Here is a 21427-nt window from a genome sequence, read left to right as displayed (position 1 = left end):
TAAAACTGAAAGATAATACCTATGCTGTATGGAATAGCATATTATATTATGACTAGAGGTCCGCCCCGGCTTCGCCCGTGGTACATATGAAAAATAGATGTTGGCCGATTCTCAGACTTACCCGATATGCACAGAAAATTTCATGAGAATCGGTCCACCCGTTTCGGAGAATTTTATATATAAGATAAAGGTAGGTACCTACTTAATATCTGGTTTATTTCTTGCTAATTTCCTACTATTTTATAAGGTTATCAGTTAAAGAACAGAAGTTATTTCATTAAAAATCCTTATTGAGTAAATAACCGCTACTGTAGGTATTTTGCAAACTGTAAACTAATATTACAAAAGCAAAATCATTTAATGCATTTTTAACTTAACAATTTCCCTAAAAAAGTTCTAAAACGGCTGCAGCTTTTTCAAGTGCTCACGTACTTTAAAAAGTCTGCTAACTTGAATTATAGCTTTTTTATCTTATCTGTCATTTGTCTGGAAACGTCAAAAAATTGGCGGCAAAGTCGAGTGCATGAAAAAAAAGCAGTAGTAGCGGTAATGGGTGTTCAAAATAAAATTAGTGATAACACGGAGATAATAAGCCACGCCTCTATGGGCGGGAATCAGGAAGCTGGGACACAGATTCATCTCCAGTAACTGTTTAGTATTCGCCGATTTCTGACGTTTTGCCGCGTAAAACGCTGTCAAGATTTTTTCATTTTTGACAGCTGTTTAAAAAAAATAAAGGTGTTTATTGTCAGTGTTTTTTTTTTAAATATTTGAATATATATTGAAAATATTAAATATTTGACATGTGATTCGTGTATTGTGAAAAATAAATATTTTTTTTTTAATTGTGATGTGAGAAAGTGTTGTGTTTATTGGTTTAAAAATTTAAATAATAATAACCACCGACTAACGTATAAGGTAAGTTTTTTTTTTAATTTCATATGGTGTGGTGGTATCTGGTAGTAGGTACTGGGTACCTACTAGGTACTTAGTTATTAAAATAAAGTAGGTAGTTCCTAGGTAAATCTTATATATAAAAATGAATCGCAAAATGTGTTGGTAAGCGCATAACTCGAGAACGGCTGAACCGATTTCGATAATTCTTTTTTTATTATATTCCTTGAAGTACGAGGATGGTTCTTATGTAGAGAAAACGTAAATATGTACCACGGGCGAAGCCGGGGCGGACCGCTAGTGAAAAATAAATCTAAATCTATAGATACAAAAATAAAATCGCTCGATGCTTCATCGCCGTTATTAATTAAATATATAATAATATTATAAAGAGGAGAGGTTTGTAATTATGTATGTATGTATGTATGTAAGTAATGGTTTTCACGCATAAACTACTGGACCGATTTCAAAAATTCTTTCACCAGAGATCCTACCAAAAATGCAATAATAACCCAAGGTGTAAAAAATTCCTTAATAAAAATTCTGTCATCGCGTGCGCTGCGGAATCTATTCCTTGAATAGGTACGAGGATGGTTCTTATAAAAAAAACTTAAACATGTAGGTACCACGGGCGAAGCCGGGGCAGACCGCTATTCTTCTATAGGTACTTTAATAGTATTTAGCTGAAGAGTTTATTTGTTTGTTTGTTTGAACGCGCTAATCTACTGGTCCAATTTGAAAAATTATTTCGGTGTTAGATAGCCCATTTATCGAGGAAGGCTATAGGCTATATAAAATAATATATCATCTCGCTAAGACTAACGGAAGCAATGCTTGTAAAACCGCGGGTCGCAGCTAGTTAATACTATGTATTTGAAAGCTAGGTACTTCTTTTCCCAGTAACATACCTAAGACATAATATCTATAGAACAACTAGCGGTCCGCCCCGGCTTCGCCCGTGGTACATATGAAAAATAGATGTTGGCCGATTCTCAGACTTACCCGATATGCACAGAAAATTTCATGAGAATCGGTCCACCCGTTTCGGAGGAGTATGCAGACTAACATTGTGACACGAGAATTTTATATATAAGAAGATATCTAAATAATTACCAGTAATATTTATTTTCCGGTAAATCCGGACGAAACCGGGACAAGCTAACAACACATAAAACTCAAGCGGACACGTGTGTATCACATTGTAGTGTTTATATTATGCCATGCCGATCGTGTGACTTCGTGTCAAAACTTAGTTTAGATTTTTGATATAACTACCAACACACTTGATACATTTTTAAACAATATAAAAAAAATGTGTGCGTGTACTAGTGTACACACGTAAGATGTGAAACTTCTTTGTGACCTTATTTTTCAAAAAATAATTTACTATATGCAACTTTACAGAAATACGTTGAATCACGCGCGGTAGGGATAAGAAAAAGATGGTGCGAAAATTGACCCTAACGGAAAAATGTCACGCGTAACGAAAAAATGTTACCTACACTAAATTTTTTTACAACCCCGAAAAAGAAGTTTCACTTCAAAAATCGATCACGAGGCGGGATACGAACCCGCGTCACCTTAAATCAAATAAAAATCAAATCAAACTCAAACTCAAACATTAGATTTATTCTAGAAGCACTTTCGAATCGTCATTAGGTACATATTTTCAACATTTACCACCGATATCGATCACGAGGTGGGATACGAACCCGCGTAAAATCAAATCAAACTCAAACTCAAACATTTATTTATTAAATTAGATTTATTCTAGAAGCACTTTCGAATCGTCATTACCTACATAGGTATTTTCAACATTTACCACCGATTAGGAAAGCAAACAAAGCAAAGCAAAGAAACTCCATAGGTGCTGTTTTAAATCAAATTTCGAATCGAGCACCGTAAAATTTTCTCATTTATAAGACTCTAGCTTTCCGAGCGCGGCTTCGCCCGCGTTTTCAAAGAAAAACCCGCATAGTTCCCGTTCCCGTGGGATTTTCGGGATAAAACCTATCCTATGTGTTAATCCAAGTTACCTTCTATATGTGTGCTAAATTTCATTATAATCGGTTCTGTAGTATTTGCGTGAAAGAGTAACAAACATACGTATACACATGCACATATACATCCATCCTCACAAACTTTCGCAATTATAATATTAGGTACTAGCTTTCCGCCCGTGGCTTCGCCCGCTTTGTCTAAAACATAAAAAATCATATACTAAAACCTACCTCTTGAATCACTCTATCTATTAAAAAAAACCGCATCAAAATCCGTTGCGTAGTTTTAAAGATTTAAGCATACATAGGGACATAGGGACAGAGAAAGCGACTTTGTTTTATACTATGTCGTAGGTATACATATACATTATACATCCATCCCCACAAACTTTCGCATTTATAATATTAAGTAGGATACGATAGTAGGATAGAATATAGTTCATAGGATGTAACTAAAACAGCTTTTTAACATAATATCTTTAATCTTTATCTGAATTACTAGCTGCTCCGCGCAGTTTCACCCCCGTGGCTCTACTCCTGTTGGTCGTAGCGTGATGATATATAGCCTATAACCTTCCTCGATAAATGGGCTATCTAACACCGAAAGAATTTTTCATATCGGAGCAATAGTTCCCGAGATTAGCGCGTTCAAACAAACAAACAAACTCTTCATCTTTATAATCTTATCTTATATATAAAATTCTCGTGTCACAATGTTAGTCTGCATACTCCTCCGAAACGGGTGGACCGATTCTCATGAAATTTTCTGTGCATATCGGGTAAGTCTGAGAATCGGCCAACATCTATTTTTCATATGTACCACGGGCGAAGCCGGGGCGGACCGCTAGTATTAGTATAGATTTACTTTCGACAATCAACATTCTATCTTTTTTATTTGTTTAAAAAATATACCTCTTTTCAGATGTCAAGTTACGGCAGCACCACACCACCAGATGATGGTTTTGACAGATACGAAACTCCATATTATTGCCAGCAAACACATCAAGGTAAGCTTTTACAATTCATGTCTTAATTTCTAATATATATTATAAAGGCGAAAGTTTGTAAGGATGTATGGATGTTTGTTACTCTTTCACGTAAAAACTACTGAACCGATTACAATGAAATTTAGCACACATAATATAGAGGGTAACTTGGATTAACACATAGGATAGTTTTTATCCCGGAAATCCCACGGGAACGGGAACTATGCGGGTTTAACTTTGAAAACGCGGGCGAAGCCGCGGGCGGAAATCTAGTTAATTATAAACACTATGGTCTTACCACAAAACAATTTAAACACAGTCTAACTTTAAACCAGGGATCCACTTTAATATATTTTGTCTATGTGAAATACGACAAAACCAGATTAAAGAGAACCCGCGCTTAAAGTTAAACCCTGTCTAAAGTTTTTTTGTGGTAAGACAGTATGTTTGCGCCCGCGGCTTCGTCCGCGTTTTCAAAGAAAAACCCCGCATAGTTTCCGCTCCTGTGGGATTTCCAGGATAAAAAGTAGCCGATGTCTTATTCTGGGTCTTCAGCTACCTACATACCAAATTTCATTGTAATCGGTTCAGTAGTATCTGCGTGAAAGAGTAACAAACATCCATCGATCTATCCTCACAAACTTTCGCATTAGGATTAGCGGTCCGCCCCGGCTTCGCCCGTGGTACAAGTTTACGTTTTCTCTCCTTAAGAACCATCCTCGAACTTCAAGGAATATTATCTATACTATCTATACTAATATTATAAACAGGAAAAGTTTTTATGTATGTATGGTTTTCACGCATAAACTACTAGACCGATTTTGATGAAATATGGCACAGATATCTAATCTTTAGATCCTGAAAAAGAACATAGGCTACCTTTTATTGCGAAATATGTACCACGGGTGAAGCCGGGGCGGACCGCTAGTAAAAAAATAATTAGCGAAATCGGTTCAGCTGTTCTCGAGATTTGTCATTACTAAGGAACAAATTTATCGTTTGATTTTTAATTTATAGAAGACTAGCTGACCGTAGACCGCGGGATACCCGCGGTTTCACCCGCATTGCTCCGCTCCTGTTGTTCTTAGCGATGATATAATATAGTTATACCTATAGCCTATAGGCTTCATCAATAAATGGGCTATCTATAATCTAACACTGACAAATTTTTTGAAATCGGTCCAGTAGTTCCTGAGATTAGCGCGTTCAAACAAACAAATTATTCAGCTATATAATATAGGTACCTACCTGTTTACCTATAGATTAATAGTTCCCGAGATGAGCGCATTCGAACATACAAACTCCTAAAACAAAACTTACATGTTTTTTTTATTATTTTTTTTATAGGTAGCCCGATGGATGGTGGCGTTTATTGGCCTGGATCAAATGAAGTACATGAGTTCGATTCCCAGGATATGTATCATGATACAAATAATTATATTGGCAGGAATTATGGTAAGAATTTATTCCTTATTTTCTTTCTTCGAATATTATTAATTAACTAGCTTCCGCCCGCGACTCCGTTCGCGCGGATGTCGGTCTTCGCGTGGATGGTTTATATTTTCTCCATTTTGAGTAACTCTGACAATGACATCTTATAAATATCTATTGGACCCAAATACGGCTAGGCCTATAATAATACGCAACGTGTGTTCGCGGTTCTACAGAACAACGTCTATGGATAAAACTGAAAAATTAAGATTAATTTTTTTTCTACGTATTTTTCCAGGATAAAAAGTATCCTATTTTACGCCCAGGATAATAAGGTATAATTATACCAAGTTTCATCGAAATCGAACCGTTAGTTTTCACGTGATGTCTTCACATACAGACAGACAGACAGACAAAAAATTTTTTAATCACATATTTGGGTTTGGTATCGATCCAGTAACACCCCCTGCTATTTATTTTTTCAATATTTTCAATGTACAGAATTGACCCTTCTACAGATTTATTATATGTACCTACCTATAGATATCGGTATGTGTACTATAGTTATGCTATAGGTAAGAAGCTTCACTTGTATGTTTGTATATGTATAGCGACGCCTTTAGACTCGATATTGACCCACATGTAATTTAAATATAAGTTACTTATAATTAAGTTAAAATTTAGTTATCTACTTATCAACTTAAATACGTTTAAACCAGCTATTATACGGACAGATTTAAATCTAACTGTGTATATTTATATCGGTGTCAATTAAGGGCCGATTTTTCAATGCTTGGACAAAACTTATCCGTCCAATAAAGTATTACACGATAATATTAAAATGTCACGTAAACTGTCAAATACGGGCAATTTGAATACGTTTTTAAAATGGTAGTTTTATACATTATTCGACGAATAAGTTTTATCCAAGGATTGAAAAATCAGGTCATTAGATTGTAGTGTTTATTTTAAACTAGGTATTTATTTTATTATCTATAGGTTATGAAGAAATGCAGATGGCAAACGAACCCTACGACTTTCATCACAACATAATTCATCATAATTATTCACAAAACAGTGCAGGTAAGAACTTTTTATTAAAAAATAAAAAATGTGTGCGTGTACTAGTGTACACACGTAAGAAGTGAAACTTCTTTATGACGAAATACGTCGAATCACGCGTGGCAGGGATAAGAAAAAGATGGCGCGTAACGGAAAAATGTCACGCGTAACGAAAAAATGTTACACTAAATTTTTTTCCAACCCTGATAAAGAGGTTTCACTTCAAAAAGTGTTTTGGCGCCAAACGCTTAGTGATTTTTTTTTTTAATTTCGATGTAATGTCCACAATAAGCATCGAAGGAAACAAGAAAACCGAAAACATTTAATTATAATATTTCGTAATGGGTAGCGTAGAAATCACAATAGTGTTATAGGGCCTAAATGTCGGCCGTCATTGTACATGTTTATTCATAACTAGCTTTCCGCCGGCGGCTCCGCCCGCGGTTTCAAAGAAAAACTCGCATAGTTCCCGTTCCCGTAGAATTTCCGGGATAAAACCTATCCTATATTACTCGTGGATAATGTAGCTTTCGAATGGTGAAAGAATTTTCCAAATCGGACCAGTAGTTCCTGAGATTAGCGCGTTCAAACAAACAAACTCTTCAGCTTTATAATATTAAAAATAGATTTAAAAATCAGTGGAGAATTTAAGTTTCGTTAGATTAGATTCTCAAAGCACTGAGTGGATATATCCATATTGTTAATTGTAATTATTTTATTGTTATAATAACTGTATTTATATGCTTACGGTACAAATAAAAATGTTGTGTGGTTTTATGAAACCACGGTAAAAGTGAAACTGTTCGAACGGTTCCGAACACTGCTTTGTGTAGCGCATGTCGCGTGTCGGTCGGCTGCCGAGTAGGTATACCTACTCGGCAGCCGCGATACGTACGCGACATGCGCTACACAGACCAAAAAGTTTGAGACGATGTAATAAAAGTTTCACTTTAAATATATTTTCTTTCTTTCACTAAATAACTATCTTTTCAAGGTATCGAATGCGACATGCAATCCCTACCCCGATACGATAGAGCGCCGCCATCATTTGTCCGTGTTGTCAAACGACGAACAACAGCTAACAAGAAAGAGAGAAGACGAACACAGAGCATCAATACAGCGTTCACGGATTTGAGGGAATGTATTCCTAATGTACCTCCAGATACTAAATTGTCTAAGGTAAATAAATAAGTAAATAATAAGGTATATATTATATAAATAATAATTCATTTATTCATTGAAACATCATTGGTCCACTTGTAACAATATCTATGTTAGTAACAATACCAAAGTAATAATAAAGTGCGTGTGTGCCGAGCACACGTGTCAGAAGTGAAACTTCTTTGGCAAGATTCGAAGATCAAAATTGACGGCTCCTAACGTGACGGTATTGCCATGACGCGACCTTGAAATTTTACTCTCAACGCGCCTAGAAGTTTCGCTTCAAAAGGCCGGTTTTATGACTCTCTGACAATGTCCTTGATAGACGATAGTGTTTGACAATTTTTCATACATTTTCAATTTAACAACATAATCCGTCCCTATTGGGATCGGGAAGGCCATAAACAAAAAAGAAGAAGAAGAATTTTCCAAAATTGTCTATGACTGTAATTGATACTACATACTAAGGGTTCCACCAATAATGTGTGAGAATGTGTAGCGAGGAATGGTTTTTAAATAACCAATAGTATCGCTTCAAACGCTAAACGCTGCAAACTTCAAACTAAATGAAGCGATATGATTGGTTGTTTACAAACACATTCCTCGCTACACATCCTTACATATTTTTTGTGGATAAGCACCTTGTCCTTGATTAAATTTAGGAAGGTGTAAAAAGAGCATAAACATTGAAATATTCAAGATAAATGTTCATCATATTTTCTGGTTTGGCCCTTATATAAACTAAACGAAATACTTATCAGGAAGACGTGAAACCGGCCCTTTATATTGCAAATTGGACAAATTATTAATAAAGACAAAAATGTTGTGTGGTTTTATGAAACCACGGTAAAAGTGAAACTGTTCGAACGGTTCCGAACACTGCTTTGTGTAGCGCATGTCGCGTGTCGGTCGGCTGCCGAGTAGGTATACCTACTCGGCAGCCGCGATACACGCGACATGCGCTACACAGACCAAAAAGTTTGAGACGATGTAATAAAAGTTTCACTTTAATAGTGTCCAATTCAATTATCTAGAACATTAATAATATATTTAGGTAAGTCATAAATAAAGAACTTTCAATTTTCATTCGCATGTTAAATGCTTCAAAATTCGTACACCACAGTAATTAAGTAGAATTATTATAGTGTTTTAATCAAGAGAGTTTTTATTTATATATTAAACTGTGATGTTTCATTAATTATGGCAGAGAAAAAGATAGATTTATGGAAATTGCAAGAAAGTATGCATAAAATTATTTCATGTATATATTTAGGTCACTATAAAAGCTCTTCATATATTCTATTCGGTCACTAAAAAATCTTCATATCATTGCATTGCACATTGAAAATTTGAACTTTAGGTCCCTAAAAAAGCTGTTTTCCCGTCTATAATTTTCTCTGTCTATGTCCAATACATAGTAGTCTATCTATTGTCTATAGAAGGAAAGACGGCGGACTGAAAGCATAAATACAGCATTTACAGACCTCAGAGATCGTATTCCTAACGTACCGCCTGATACCAAATTGTCCAAGGTAATTAAATATTTGTGCTAAGTATTTGTGATTGTTATAGTGAATATTATAACCTTGTATGAAATAATAATATAAAACTACAGGCCATAGACTATAGAGGGAGAATGGGAGTTACAAAAACGATTTCGAATTTTAAATATACGCGCGTTAAGATGTCAATGATTATAAACAAAAATGTTCTAAAAATGTGTTTATAGCATGCATTATACAGGGTGTCATAGATTTAGTGTACTGAGATCAAAGGAATACTTATTAGTTAAAATTATAACATCTATTGAGCATAGTACACAACACCTAGACGCGCATTTATTTCAGATTTATTTTTAAACATTTTTTTATAATACATCGTGACACTGGCATTTTTTTTAACTACTTATATCTCAGAATATTATAACCCGTACGAGTTAAGTTCAGACTCGGCGACGAATGCGACATATGCGATATATTAGTTTTTCTTTAAAAATATTACTACCCAAAGTAAGTAAAACTGGTACTTACTTAGTTTGAATTACATTCCAATATTTTATTTATATGCTAAGGATATAATAATTGAAAAAAAAGTCATCGGCTCGTCTCAAGTTAATTCGTACGGGTTGTATATTAAGACACTGGCACAAAAAATGTCATAAAGAAAAAAAAGAACTTTTTTTTTCTAATCAAAGGCCAAGGTCCTATTTGACAGTTCACCAGCCCAATACTACTATAGTATTATATTATGTGCCGATAGTATTAGGCAATGTTTGTCCACAGATAAAAACGCTACGACTCGCGACGTCATACATTTCATACTTATTGAAAGTACTGGAAAGCGATGGGGAGCCAGCTGGAGGGTTCAGAGCTGAATTACATCAAACACCGCCTAGACGACGTGCTGTTGATCATAGTCAGGTAACAACACATAAATGAAAAGAACATACATACACACGTACACACACACACGTACACACATACATGCACTCTGTGAGAATATATTGTACTAGCTTTCCGCCCGCGTTTTAAAGAAAAACTCGCATAGGTCCCGTTCCCGTGGGATTTTCGGGATAAAACCTATCCTATGTGTTAATCCAAGTTACCCTGTATATGTGTGCTAAATTTAATTGTAATCGGTTCAATAGTATTTGCGTGAAAGAGTAACAAACATACACATACACATCCATCCTCACAAACTTTCGCATTTATAATATTAGTAGGATTAGTATATAATATGTATTTGGTAATGGTAATAAAATTGGTAATGGTATTCACACATCGAGCTTTATATTGCACTAGCTTTCCGCCCGCGGCTTCGCCCGCTTTGTCTAAAACATAATAAATTATATACTAAAACCTTCCTTTTGAATCACTCTACCTATTTTAAAAATACCGCATCAAAATCCGTTGCGTAGTTTTAAAGATTTAAGCATACAAAGGGACATAGGGACAGAGAAAGCGACTTTGTTTTATACTATGTAGTGATAAGCATTCCGATTAGAAAGACGCATAGGAATAATTGCCATAGTGTACCTATTTGTTGTTCTTGTGAGTATTAGCGAATGATTTAACTATATTATTTTTATAGATAAATTCAAAAACTACCCAATGTTGCAATAAAACCCTTTGAGAAAACAAGTTTATTGCGGCATAGACAATTTTAACTAACGCAATTTTTCGCCAATAAATCTTCAAAAAAAAACGCAATTTTTTATATGACTGTCATTAAAAAAAACGTTTTGAGTTTTTGACGTAACAAATTGGCGCCATTTTCAATTGCAGCACAGATTATACATTATACACTGGCGTCAGACCGCGCACATGCACTCGTTCCCTTGAGAATGTTTCGAGTGCATTCAAGTGGGCTAATGCGTTTTTATCTTTCGTTATTGGCAATTGAATTTTGTAATCTGATTTGTGTTTTAAAAGATCCCATTATGACTTGGGAAAGTCTATAATAAATATAGATATTGCACGCCTCATAAGCGAAGCGTTGAGGTGGGTACTACTGTCACTTCACGCAAAACATCTGATTTTTCAAACTTAAAATGTCTTTATGTATCATACATTGCACTTGTAAGATAATACATACACACACATATTAAGAAAAAACACTATTTTTAACGTTCATGATATTTTTGATGTCATTTTTGTTATTTAAACTAGTTAAAAAACAGTTTTAAAAAGTTCTGTCTTGGACGTCCGTGTGTCTGTATGTGCGGATCCTTTTTCTTGTTAACACGATAGCGACCGAAATACTTTACTAATCGAGTCTTTTTTTTCTCTTACGCTTGAGTATGCTCAGGAATAGAACCCTTTCATTTTTCAGGGTCTGATTCGATGTGGTTTAATTGTTATTAAATAAACAAAAATAATAATTAATAAATATTTATAAAAAAAAAATTATGAGGCGTGCACTTTTGGATTTTCCAAATTTTTTTTAATAGATAGAGTGATTGAAGAGGAAGGTTTATATGTATAAATAATTGTTAAGTTATTATACAGTGAGTGAAGCTGCAGACGGAAAGCTAGTCAATCATATAATATTGTATGAAATGAAAATTTTGTTACTTTGCAAGTAAATTTCAAATAATAAATACCTATGATATGGATAAAAGTTTATTTGTCGTAAAGTGATTTATTTTATTATCTTTCAATGATCGGCATGAGCTAAAAACGTGTTTTATAGCCTTACATGATCCAGTAGGTATATATATTTAAAAAAATCTAATTTTATTTTGTTTCATTATTTACTTATTCATCCCTAAATCTGTTGGTAAGCGCAAAACTCAAGAACGGCTGAACCAATTTCGTTATTTCGTCTTTTACAATATTCCTTGAAGTCCGAGGATGGTTCTTATGAAGAGAAAACGTAAACATGTACCCCGGGCGAAGCCGGGGCGGACCGCTAGTATTTGATACAATAGAAAGAAATCACAATTATTACCTAAAAACTTTTTGACCTTTTGATATAGATAGTACCTACTAGATGGATATTTCTATCCATAAAATTTATAATTTATATAAAAATAATAATATTTATTTATTTTTCTGAATTTAGTTAAATTAAAATATAGTAGAGTGAATCCACATTCCTTATCAACAGCACGTGGCCTTTCCAATAATAAAATTCGCATTCAATCCGACACCGCAGTTTATTAGATAGGGCCATGTGTTTGTCTGTTCTGTGTTGTTTATTTTGGGCTTGTTTTTATTACGGGAAATGTTTCCTTAATTTTTTTAGAAAGGGAATTATGTGTAATTTGTTATTGCCGTGTTTCGTAGTTTTATTTACGAACAAATACAAGAATACATATTATAGCTTTCCGCCCGCGGCTTCGCCCGCGTTGTCAAAGAAAAACCCGCATAGTTCCCATTCCCGTGGGATTTCCGGGATAAAATTTATCCTATGTGTCAAGGAGAGTCCCGTCAGCGAAGCGGAGTAAAATTGGTTTGCAAGATCAAATTTTTCATGTACATATTTGCAATTATATGACGCTTTTAGAAGTTTTAGAAAAAATAATCAATACACTTCAAGATATTGCCTAAAAAGTGTGCTAATTTGTTACACAACCACGTGAATTTTGCTCGATCATATAAAATCATAAAAATAGGCTAAAATAAACATCGAAAACGAATTATTTAATAGGTAATGAAATTTCTGATTTTGCAAATAATTTTTATATAAGGACATGTATTTAGATTTTTGATGTACTGCAGAAAACGTGATAAATTATGATTTTCAACTGAAACCCTGTAATTATTAAATACATATTATATCTCAGATCTTAAAGAACAGAACTTAACCTAAAAGAATAGAATAAATTCGATCACCGCCCCGGATTGGTGGACAGATTCGGGTTCCAATCCCGCCGAGTGATCGTTTTTTTTCTGTTCTATAAATATTGATATTTAAAATGTCAAAATATATAAAAAATGCTAATGTATAATTTTCCCTGCTATTCGAGTAGATACAATTTTTTATTTATTTCTCTATTTAATCACGGAACCCTAATTCTCAAGTAGGTCACGTCTACCTGTACGCGTGCGCATGTTTATCGTTTGCGTCTGGTTTTCATCAAATACGGTTCAGCTAGTGCAGAGAGAAACGGAAATAAAACATACATGTGTTTTGTGGCTTTGCTCGTATTGATATGTTTGTGTTTTTTCTCTTGTAGTTTTTGTTGAAGTTAAGAGTAGAAAGAAGTACCACGTTTTGTACACATCTAATAATTATTTATAGACTACTAGCAGTCCGCCCCGGCTTCGCCCGTGGTAGGTACATATTTACGTTTTCTCTACGTAAGAACCATCCTCGCACTTCAAGGAATATAATAAAAAAAGAATTAACGAAATCGGTTCAGCTGTTCTCAAGTTATGCGCTTACCAACACATTTTGGGATTCATTTTTATATTATAAGACTAGCGGTCCGCCCCGGCTTCGCCCGTGGTACATATTTACGTTTTCTCTACATAAAAACCATCCTCGTACTTCAAGGAATATAATATAAAAAAAGAATTATCGAAATCGGTTCAGCCGTTCTCGAGTTATGCGCTTACCAACACATTTTGCGATTCATTTTTATATATAAGATAGAACCTACATATTGACTTAGTAATATTCATGCAAAATTTTGAGTAAATCCATGCAGTTTCTAGTGTTTGATTTTATGCGAGATACATTAATTATAAATTAAATATTTTTAACGGAATTTAAACGCGTTTTATTCATTATATTATTTTCCCGACGTTTCGTCACTCGAAAGTGACCACGCTCGCTGTAAAGTTTTCTAAAAAATCTTTTTAAGTATGCAGTAATTTTCTAATTTACATATTTTAATAAGAAAAAACATCATCTCAAACTCAAACTCGAACTCATTTATTTGGCACCAATTTATACAAAAATAAAATTAAAAAGTCATCAAACATCTCATTTAATATCTTATATATAAAAATGAATCGCAAAATGTGTTGGTAAGCGCATAACTCGAGAACGGCTGAACCGATTTAGATAATTCTTTTTTTATTATATTCCTTGAAGTACGAGGATGGTTTTTATGTAGAGAAAACGTAAACATGTACCACGGGCGAAGCCGGGGCGGACCGCTAGTCTTATATATAAAAATGAATCGCAAAATGTGTTGGTAAGCGCATAACTCGAGAACGGCTGAACCGATTTCGATAATTCTTTTTTTAATATATTCCTTGAAGTACGAGGATGGTTTTTATGTAGAGAAAACGTAAATATGTACCACGGGCGAAGCCGGGGCGGACCGCTAGTGTACTATAAAATATAAAATTTTCATTGACATAACACAGCCACAAAAGAAAAAAAAACACGCGGGAAATATTGACAGCCGCCCCGCCATATGCAGATAATATAGTCAATTATCTAACGCGGTACAGATTAAAAAAAATATCTATTACACGCTCAATGGTGTTGTAACAAAAACATGAATTTCAAGTGGATACAATCAGTTCGTTTATATTTAACATGTGTTAATAATTGACTGATATTAGTGTTTTATATTGAACTAGCTGTGCCCCGCGGTTTTACCCGCGTTGCTCCGCTCCTGTTGGTCTTAGCGTGATGATATATATTATATAGCCTTCCTCGATAAATGGGCTATCTAACACCGAATTTTTCAAATAGGACCAGTTGTTCCCGAGATTGGCGCGTTTAAACAAACAAACTCTTCAGCTTTTTAATATTAGTGTAGATAGTATAGATGATTTAAACATGTTCAGGTAACCATAATAACTTTTACCTTTAGAATCGGAAATGATGATTTGGAGATTTACTTCCAACTTTATAAATTCATCAAGGTCTAGCCGGGTTGACCCGGGATAAACTCAAATTCAAACATTTATTTATTACTAGCTTTCCGCCCGCGGCTTCGCCCGCGTTTTTAAAGAAAAACCCGTTCCCGTAGGATTTCCGGGATAAAACCTAACCTATGTCCTTTCTCGGGTATCAAAATATCTCTATACCAAATTTCATGCAAATTGGTTCAGTAGTTAAGGCGTGATTGAGTAACAGACAGACAGACAGAGTAACTTTCGCATTTATAATATTAGTATGGATTTTAAATGACTTCATCTAGAAGCAATTTTGAATCATATAATAACATCATAAAATATAGCCTATGTTCATTAGGGATAATGTAGGATTCTTAAAGTAAAACTAGCGGTCCGCCCCGGCATCGCCCGTGGTACCTACATGTTTAAACTATCCTATCTCTCAAGTTGGATCGAACTGCACATGGTGTGCGAATTTTATTATAATCGGTTAAGTGGTTTAGGAGTCCATTGAGGACAAACATTGTGACACGAGATTTATATATATTAAGATTATATTTTAAATCGGTCCAGTAGTTTCGGAGCCTATTCGGATATACAGGGTGTCCCACTATCGGTATACTAAGCGCAAAGGGTCTTGTAGTTTTGCATACACTGATCACGTAAAAAATACTTAAACAACAAAATTACGTCAAAAATTGTTTACTAAATTTTTCCTTAACATCCATGTTTTCTTCTCTAGCTTCGCGCAGCAGGCATATATCAAAGCATAATCTTCAACGATAGCTCAAGTGTGGGTGGTAAAGTTAGGCGGGTTGCTTGTTATGGGTGTACACATAGAGTTTTAAGAATTCATCTATTTGAAAAAAAAACGCGTCTGGAATTTTATAAGTATTTTTTACGTACTCAGTGTAGGTATGCCAAACCAATATCCTTTGAGCTTAGTATACCAACAGTGAGTTATTTTGTAATAGAAATAAATGTTAAGTTTGGTTAAAATTTTATTTGTTTATCTTATACATAATTATATAGATCACTACATAGTAACAAAGTCACTTTCTCTGTCCCTATGTCCCTTTGTATGCTTAAATCTTTAAAACTACGCAACGGATTTTGATGTGGTTTTTTTAATAGATAGAGTGATTCAAGAGGAAGGTTTTAGTATGTATGTATATAATTTATTATGTTTTAGACAAAACGGGCGAAGCCGCGGGCGGTAAGCTAGTAATTATATAGATAGTTAATATATTCTTTGGTACAGTGGTTGACGCATGAGCGTAGCACCACAGTATTACCATTATTTCCTACAGTAGTGCGACGAATGTACTTGTGCAGAGAAACGGAGGGGAACTGGCGGGGGTCGGGCGACGCGGGCCGCGTAAAGCAAACACGCTTAGTTTGCTTTACCTAGCGCGAAAGGATGACGCAGTCGTATTTTTTGTGTAATAATTTTATTATACATAGGTACTTACATATTCTATTATGGCGCGCACAAACTGTTCGGTTTACGGATGTAAATCTACATTGAACTCCCAGAAGGAAACAATATTTCAGAAAGATTGTATTAATTGTATCTGTTGAATTAAAATCAAAGCTATGTATATATGTTGTCCTCATTATTTTCTAATCAGATTGTACATCCCAATGCGAATGCATACTTAGTTAAATGTTATAATATACAATTAAGAACATCCAAAAATAAAGTGTCCACGTAAATAATATTTAGCAGTGCAATATCTGTAATTATATATTTATGAACAAATAATTACATCAGATTTAAAAATCGCAATTATTTTGAATGTACATATGAATAAAGATTTCATCATAATATTAATAATCACAATTGTTTTATTTCCCATTTGTTGCAACCCTAGCGTATTTTCGTGTGGCAGCGTCATTACCTACGCTGGCGGCGGCATCGCGCGACATCAAAGGCGATTCCTTACTGTAGGAAATAATGGTAATACTGTGGTAGCACCGAGGGGTCCTGGGCTCGATTCCCGGTGGAGACGAAGAAAAAAAATGTCTCGGTCTGGTAGGACACAGAAGGCTGATCACCTAGGTACTTGTCCCTAAAGAAAATCGATCAGTGAAACAGATGTATAATGCATCTGCCCCTTACCCCATTAGGGGACATGGGACTTCACACCACTAATATATTCTTTAAATATTGAATGTTAGTCATCTTAACTTGTATTTTCTAGAATAATTATTTAAATAACTTTTATTTATTAACCTTCTTGTGAACCTTTATTAAATAATTATTATTTTAATTTAAATAAATAATATAATAGCAACACTTGAACAAATATAGGTAATTAATATTAATTGATAAATAAAGGCAATAAAAGTCATATTATTGTTTAAAATGCACTTGTAATGACTTGCAAATAATAAATTACTGACAACAATGAAAATGTTGAAAGAATTGAATTTTTTTTTTTCGAATATAAATTGTATCCTACATATAATAAAATCGTAGGAAAGTCAAGACTGTACATTCAATATTTTTTTTTAAAGGATACTTGGAGCAATCATAACCACTTCTCATCAATACAAACTTTCACATAATATATTAGAACCTATAGAAACGGTCTAATTAACCCTGAACCCAATAAATTTTAATTACACAAGTTATCGATGCAATACATTTTGAAGCTCTCTTGTTTTAACGAGAGCTTCCAAATTTAATTAGAAGATAATTACTTTCTCGTAAATCTTAAATTAACTCATCTACCATTTAAACATATAGATATATCTATAGTATAGTTAAATCTTAAATTCGCGATATCTCAATATAGCTCAATAATAACGTATTGTTAGACGTAACTTTTGATTTAATATTTTTGTGGATGAATAATTGTCACTGTTTCCTGTCCGAACATGTTTAGCTGTCGAATACTATAAATTGCCGCGTTCCTTTGACTCGTGGCGCATTCGTACGAATCGTGCCTAGGGGCTCGGACGTTGTTTATACGACGTTCGACCCAACTACCTTCACTTTGCTAATAGTCGTTCATCGTTGACTTGCTGCGTTTTGTTATCAACTACCTACGTCAATTAGGTAGCTGTGTAGAATCGCAGTACATTCTTATTACATTTCAAACTAATATTCAACCCGACCACGCGTGATATTTCTTACAGTATTATATTATCAGTGAAAGTAATTAAAGTTTATTATTATGAACAACAAGCTGTGCTCCGCCGTTTTACCCGCATTGCTCCGCTCCTATTGGTCTTAGGCTGACACCCTGTATAAGTATCATACAACATACTTTAGGATCCCATTTAAGAAACACATTCACATGTTTTGAAAATGCTTTCTTTCACCCACTCATTCACTCAACCTCCCACTCACTTAACCTACCGACTCACTCAACCCACCCACTCCCTCTACCCACCCACTCACGCTACCCATCCACTCACTCTACCCACTCACTCACACTACCCACTGACTCACACTACATACCCACTATCTCTACCCACTCACTCCCTCCCTCTACACACTCACTCACACTACCCACTCACTCCTCTACCCACTCACTCCTCTCACCCGCTCACACTACCCACTCACTCCCTCTACCCACTCACTCCCACTACCCACCCACTCCCTCTACCCACTCACTCACACTACCTACTCACTCATCTACCCACTCACTCACAATACCCACCCGTTCACGCTAGCCACCCGCTCACACTACCCACTCACTCCCTCTACCCACTCACTCCTCTACCCACCCACTCACGCTACCCATCCACTCACTACCCACCCACTCACTACCCACTGACACACTACATACCCACTATCTCTACCCACTCACTCCCTCCCTCTACACACTCACTCACACTACCCACTCACTCACAATACCCACCCATGACCCACTCTACCCACCCGTTCAGGCTAGCCACCCGCTCACACTACCCACCCGCTCACACTACCCACCCGCTCACACTACCCACCCGCTCACACTACCCACCCGCTCACACTACCCACTCACCCCTCTACCCACTCACTCTTCTACCCACTCACTCCCTCTACCCACTCACCGCTCTACCCACCCACCCTTCTACCCACCCACTCCTCTACCCACCCGCTCCTCTACCCACCCACTCCTCTACCCACCCACTCCTCCACCCACCCACTCCTCCACCCACCCACTCCTCTACCCACTCACTCCTCTACCCACTCACTCCTCTACCCACTCACTCCTCTACCCACTCACTCCTCTACCCACCCACACCCTCTACCCACTCACTCCTCTACCCACCCTCTCACACTATCCACCCACTCACAATACCCACCCACTCACAGTACCCACCCACTCTACCCACCCGCTCACATTTCCCACTCACTCCCACTACCCACTCACTCCCTCTACCCACTCACTCACTCTACCCACTCACTCACTCTACCCACTCACTCACTCTACCCACTCACTCACTCTACCCAGCCACTCACTTACCCACTCACTCATTCACCTGCGAATGCCCGACCGCCGACAGCGAGAAGTCCAGCAACGCGTCAACAGCAGCCGCATAATGGAGCGTGATCTACATTTATAGATACCGAAGCCAAAAATATAGTTATGAATTTTTGTCTGTTTGTCTGTATGTCCGGGCTCAACTCAGAAAGTACTGCATGGATTAACGTCAATGTTGGTACAGAGATAGCTTGAGACCTGAGGAAGGACGTGAACGTGAACTATGCGGGTTTTTCTTTGAATACGCGGCCGAAGCCGCGGGCGGAAAGCTAGTATACAATAACAGTATAATTTATCTTTCAACTTGATACTATTTGCAATATAAATTTATTACTTTTAAGTTTATGAATTATTCTAAATATATTAACTTACAAAAAATAAAAATTGTTTTTTTTTGTTCTTTAATACATTTTTTTTTGTTACAGAATGCAACAGACAAAAAAGGCAAAGGGCGAACCGGGTGGCCGCAACATGTATGGGCGTTGGAACTGAAGAGCGAACAAAACTTACAAAGTTAAAAATTTAGCGTGTGTCAGAAGTGAAACTTCTTTGGCATGATTCAAATATCTACCCAAATCGTTGCCTTACTCCATGACGTGACGGTAGGTATTGTCTTGAAATTTTACTCTCAACGCGCAAAGAAGTTTCACTTCACAAATGAGGAAAAAAATTTCCAGTCTGCTAGTCTAGTTATATTATTTGTAAATAATTGTAAATTTTAATTAAAATACTAAGGGCCGGCGCCCACTGCCGGCACGGCGTGGCATGGCAGGGCAGAGGATTTTATTACTAATGAAGTTATTTTGAATCTTATTTCAATCAGTTTAGAATTCAAGTTACTTTATTTCGATGCCACGATGCCGCGACGTATCGCAGGATGCTGCAGCATGACGCGGCACGCCGCAGGATGCGGCGGCATGACGATTGCTAGCTAGTTGAAATAAGGTTGAAACTTATGCAGCATTAGTGGGGCTTTTAGCAGGATGCCACGGCATGCCGCGGGATGCCATTGCACGCCGCGGGATGTTCTGCCTGCCATGCCGTGCCATGCCGGCACTGGGCGCCGGCCCTTAGAATAAGAACTTATTTACTTTATTACGTAAGTTAAGTTACATAAGACAGCTATCTGCCAGTTGCAGTGTGAGTTCCATCAACATAGATTAAAAAATGAAAAAAATCTGTTGATTGAAGTGTCAAAAACAAAAAAAAAAATTATGGAAAACATTTATTTTTACTAGTCTTATTTCAAATTAGTAAAATTATATTATTTCTAGTTAAAAAAATGTAGATTTCTTTTCTGCACTTTTTATGTAAACGAAGGGAGTAGATATAGGACAAAAATAAATGAAAAAAAAATCCTGAACTATGTGTCATATTTTTTTTCGATTTTTTTTTAATTATAGCAATGAGCAAGACTTGCCAATGTCTAAATACAGGTTGAGCATTTGATCTGTGGCGACATTATTTTTTTGCGTCGTATTTTGTTTGTCGATTATTAATTTTAAAACTTATTTATATTGTAAATAATGTAATTTGTACCAAAGACTTATGCCAAATATATTAATTAAATGAATTTTGTGTTTTATTTATTTTAAGATAAGATAGCAAAACATTTATTTTAGTAAGTATTATTTTCATTTATTTCACATACAAGAAAAACAAAGTATTCGTGCAATAAGAATAAGTTTTTAAACTATTTTATACATAACTAGCTGCGTCCTGCGGTTTGACCCGCGTGGCTCCGCTTCTGTTGGTCTTAGCGTGATGAGCCTCATCCTTCCTCGATAAATGGGCTATCTTACACCGAAATTTTTTTCAAATCGGACTAGTACCTAGTTCCTGAGATTAGCGCGTTCAAACAAACAAACTCCTCAGTTTTAAAAAATTATAAGTAAAGATTACCTGATTACTTAATTAAAATATTTCTTTTTACCCAACTGCCCTAAAAGGAGGGTAATGTAAGCCATACAAGATACCTACGGTCTACCGTACACTCGTGTACCTATACAGTAGAATAAAAAAAATGTCTGAGGTGTCATATGTGGGACACCGGACACCCGATTTCCCTTTAAAACTATTACACCTATAACAAGTCACCCTGTATAATAAAA

At 35.8% G+C, this 21427-nt stretch overlaps 1 protein-coding gene across 3 annotated transcripts; it reads left to right on the top strand.

The window, feature by feature from the left end:
• The first annotated feature begins 666 nt into the window (after window positions 1-666).
• LOC149895360 (heart- and neural crest derivatives-expressed protein 2-like) lies at window positions 667-20233 on the top strand. 3 transcript variants are annotated; one of them, XM_090118922.1, is made up of 9 exons: window positions 679-738; window positions 862-918; window positions 3817-3901; window positions 5228-5335; window positions 6311-6394; window positions 7368-7552; window positions 8974-9066; window positions 9817-9954; window positions 19742-20233. In XM_090118922.1, the coding sequence occupies exons 3-9, from the start codon at window positions 3817-3819 to the stop codon at window positions 19832-19834; spliced, it is 786 nt and encodes a 261-aa protein (XP_089975048.1). In that variant the 5' UTR covers window positions 679-738; window positions 862-918; the 3' UTR covers window positions 19835-20233. The 3 variants fall into 3 exon arrangements, with proteins under 3 accessions (XP_089975049.1, XP_089975050.1, XP_089975048.1); XM_090118923.1 differs by lacking the exon at window positions 6311-6394 and having other exon boundaries at window positions 667-918; XM_090118924.1 differs by lacking the exon at window positions 8974-9066 and having other exon boundaries at window positions 667-918.
• Window positions 20234-21427: the final 1194 nt, after the last annotated feature.

This window comes from Colias eurytheme, chromosome 31, assembly GCF_061535395.1.
Source record: "Colias eurytheme isolate Ceu_HAF_F1 chromosome 31, ilColEury1 Martin Lab GWU primary, whole genome shotgun sequence".
NCBI lineage: Eukaryota > Metazoa > Arthropoda > Insecta > Lepidoptera > Pieridae > Colias > Colias eurytheme.
The sequence above is the reverse complement of the archived record's forward strand: the minus strand, read 5'-3'. Positions and strand labels throughout refer to the sequence as shown.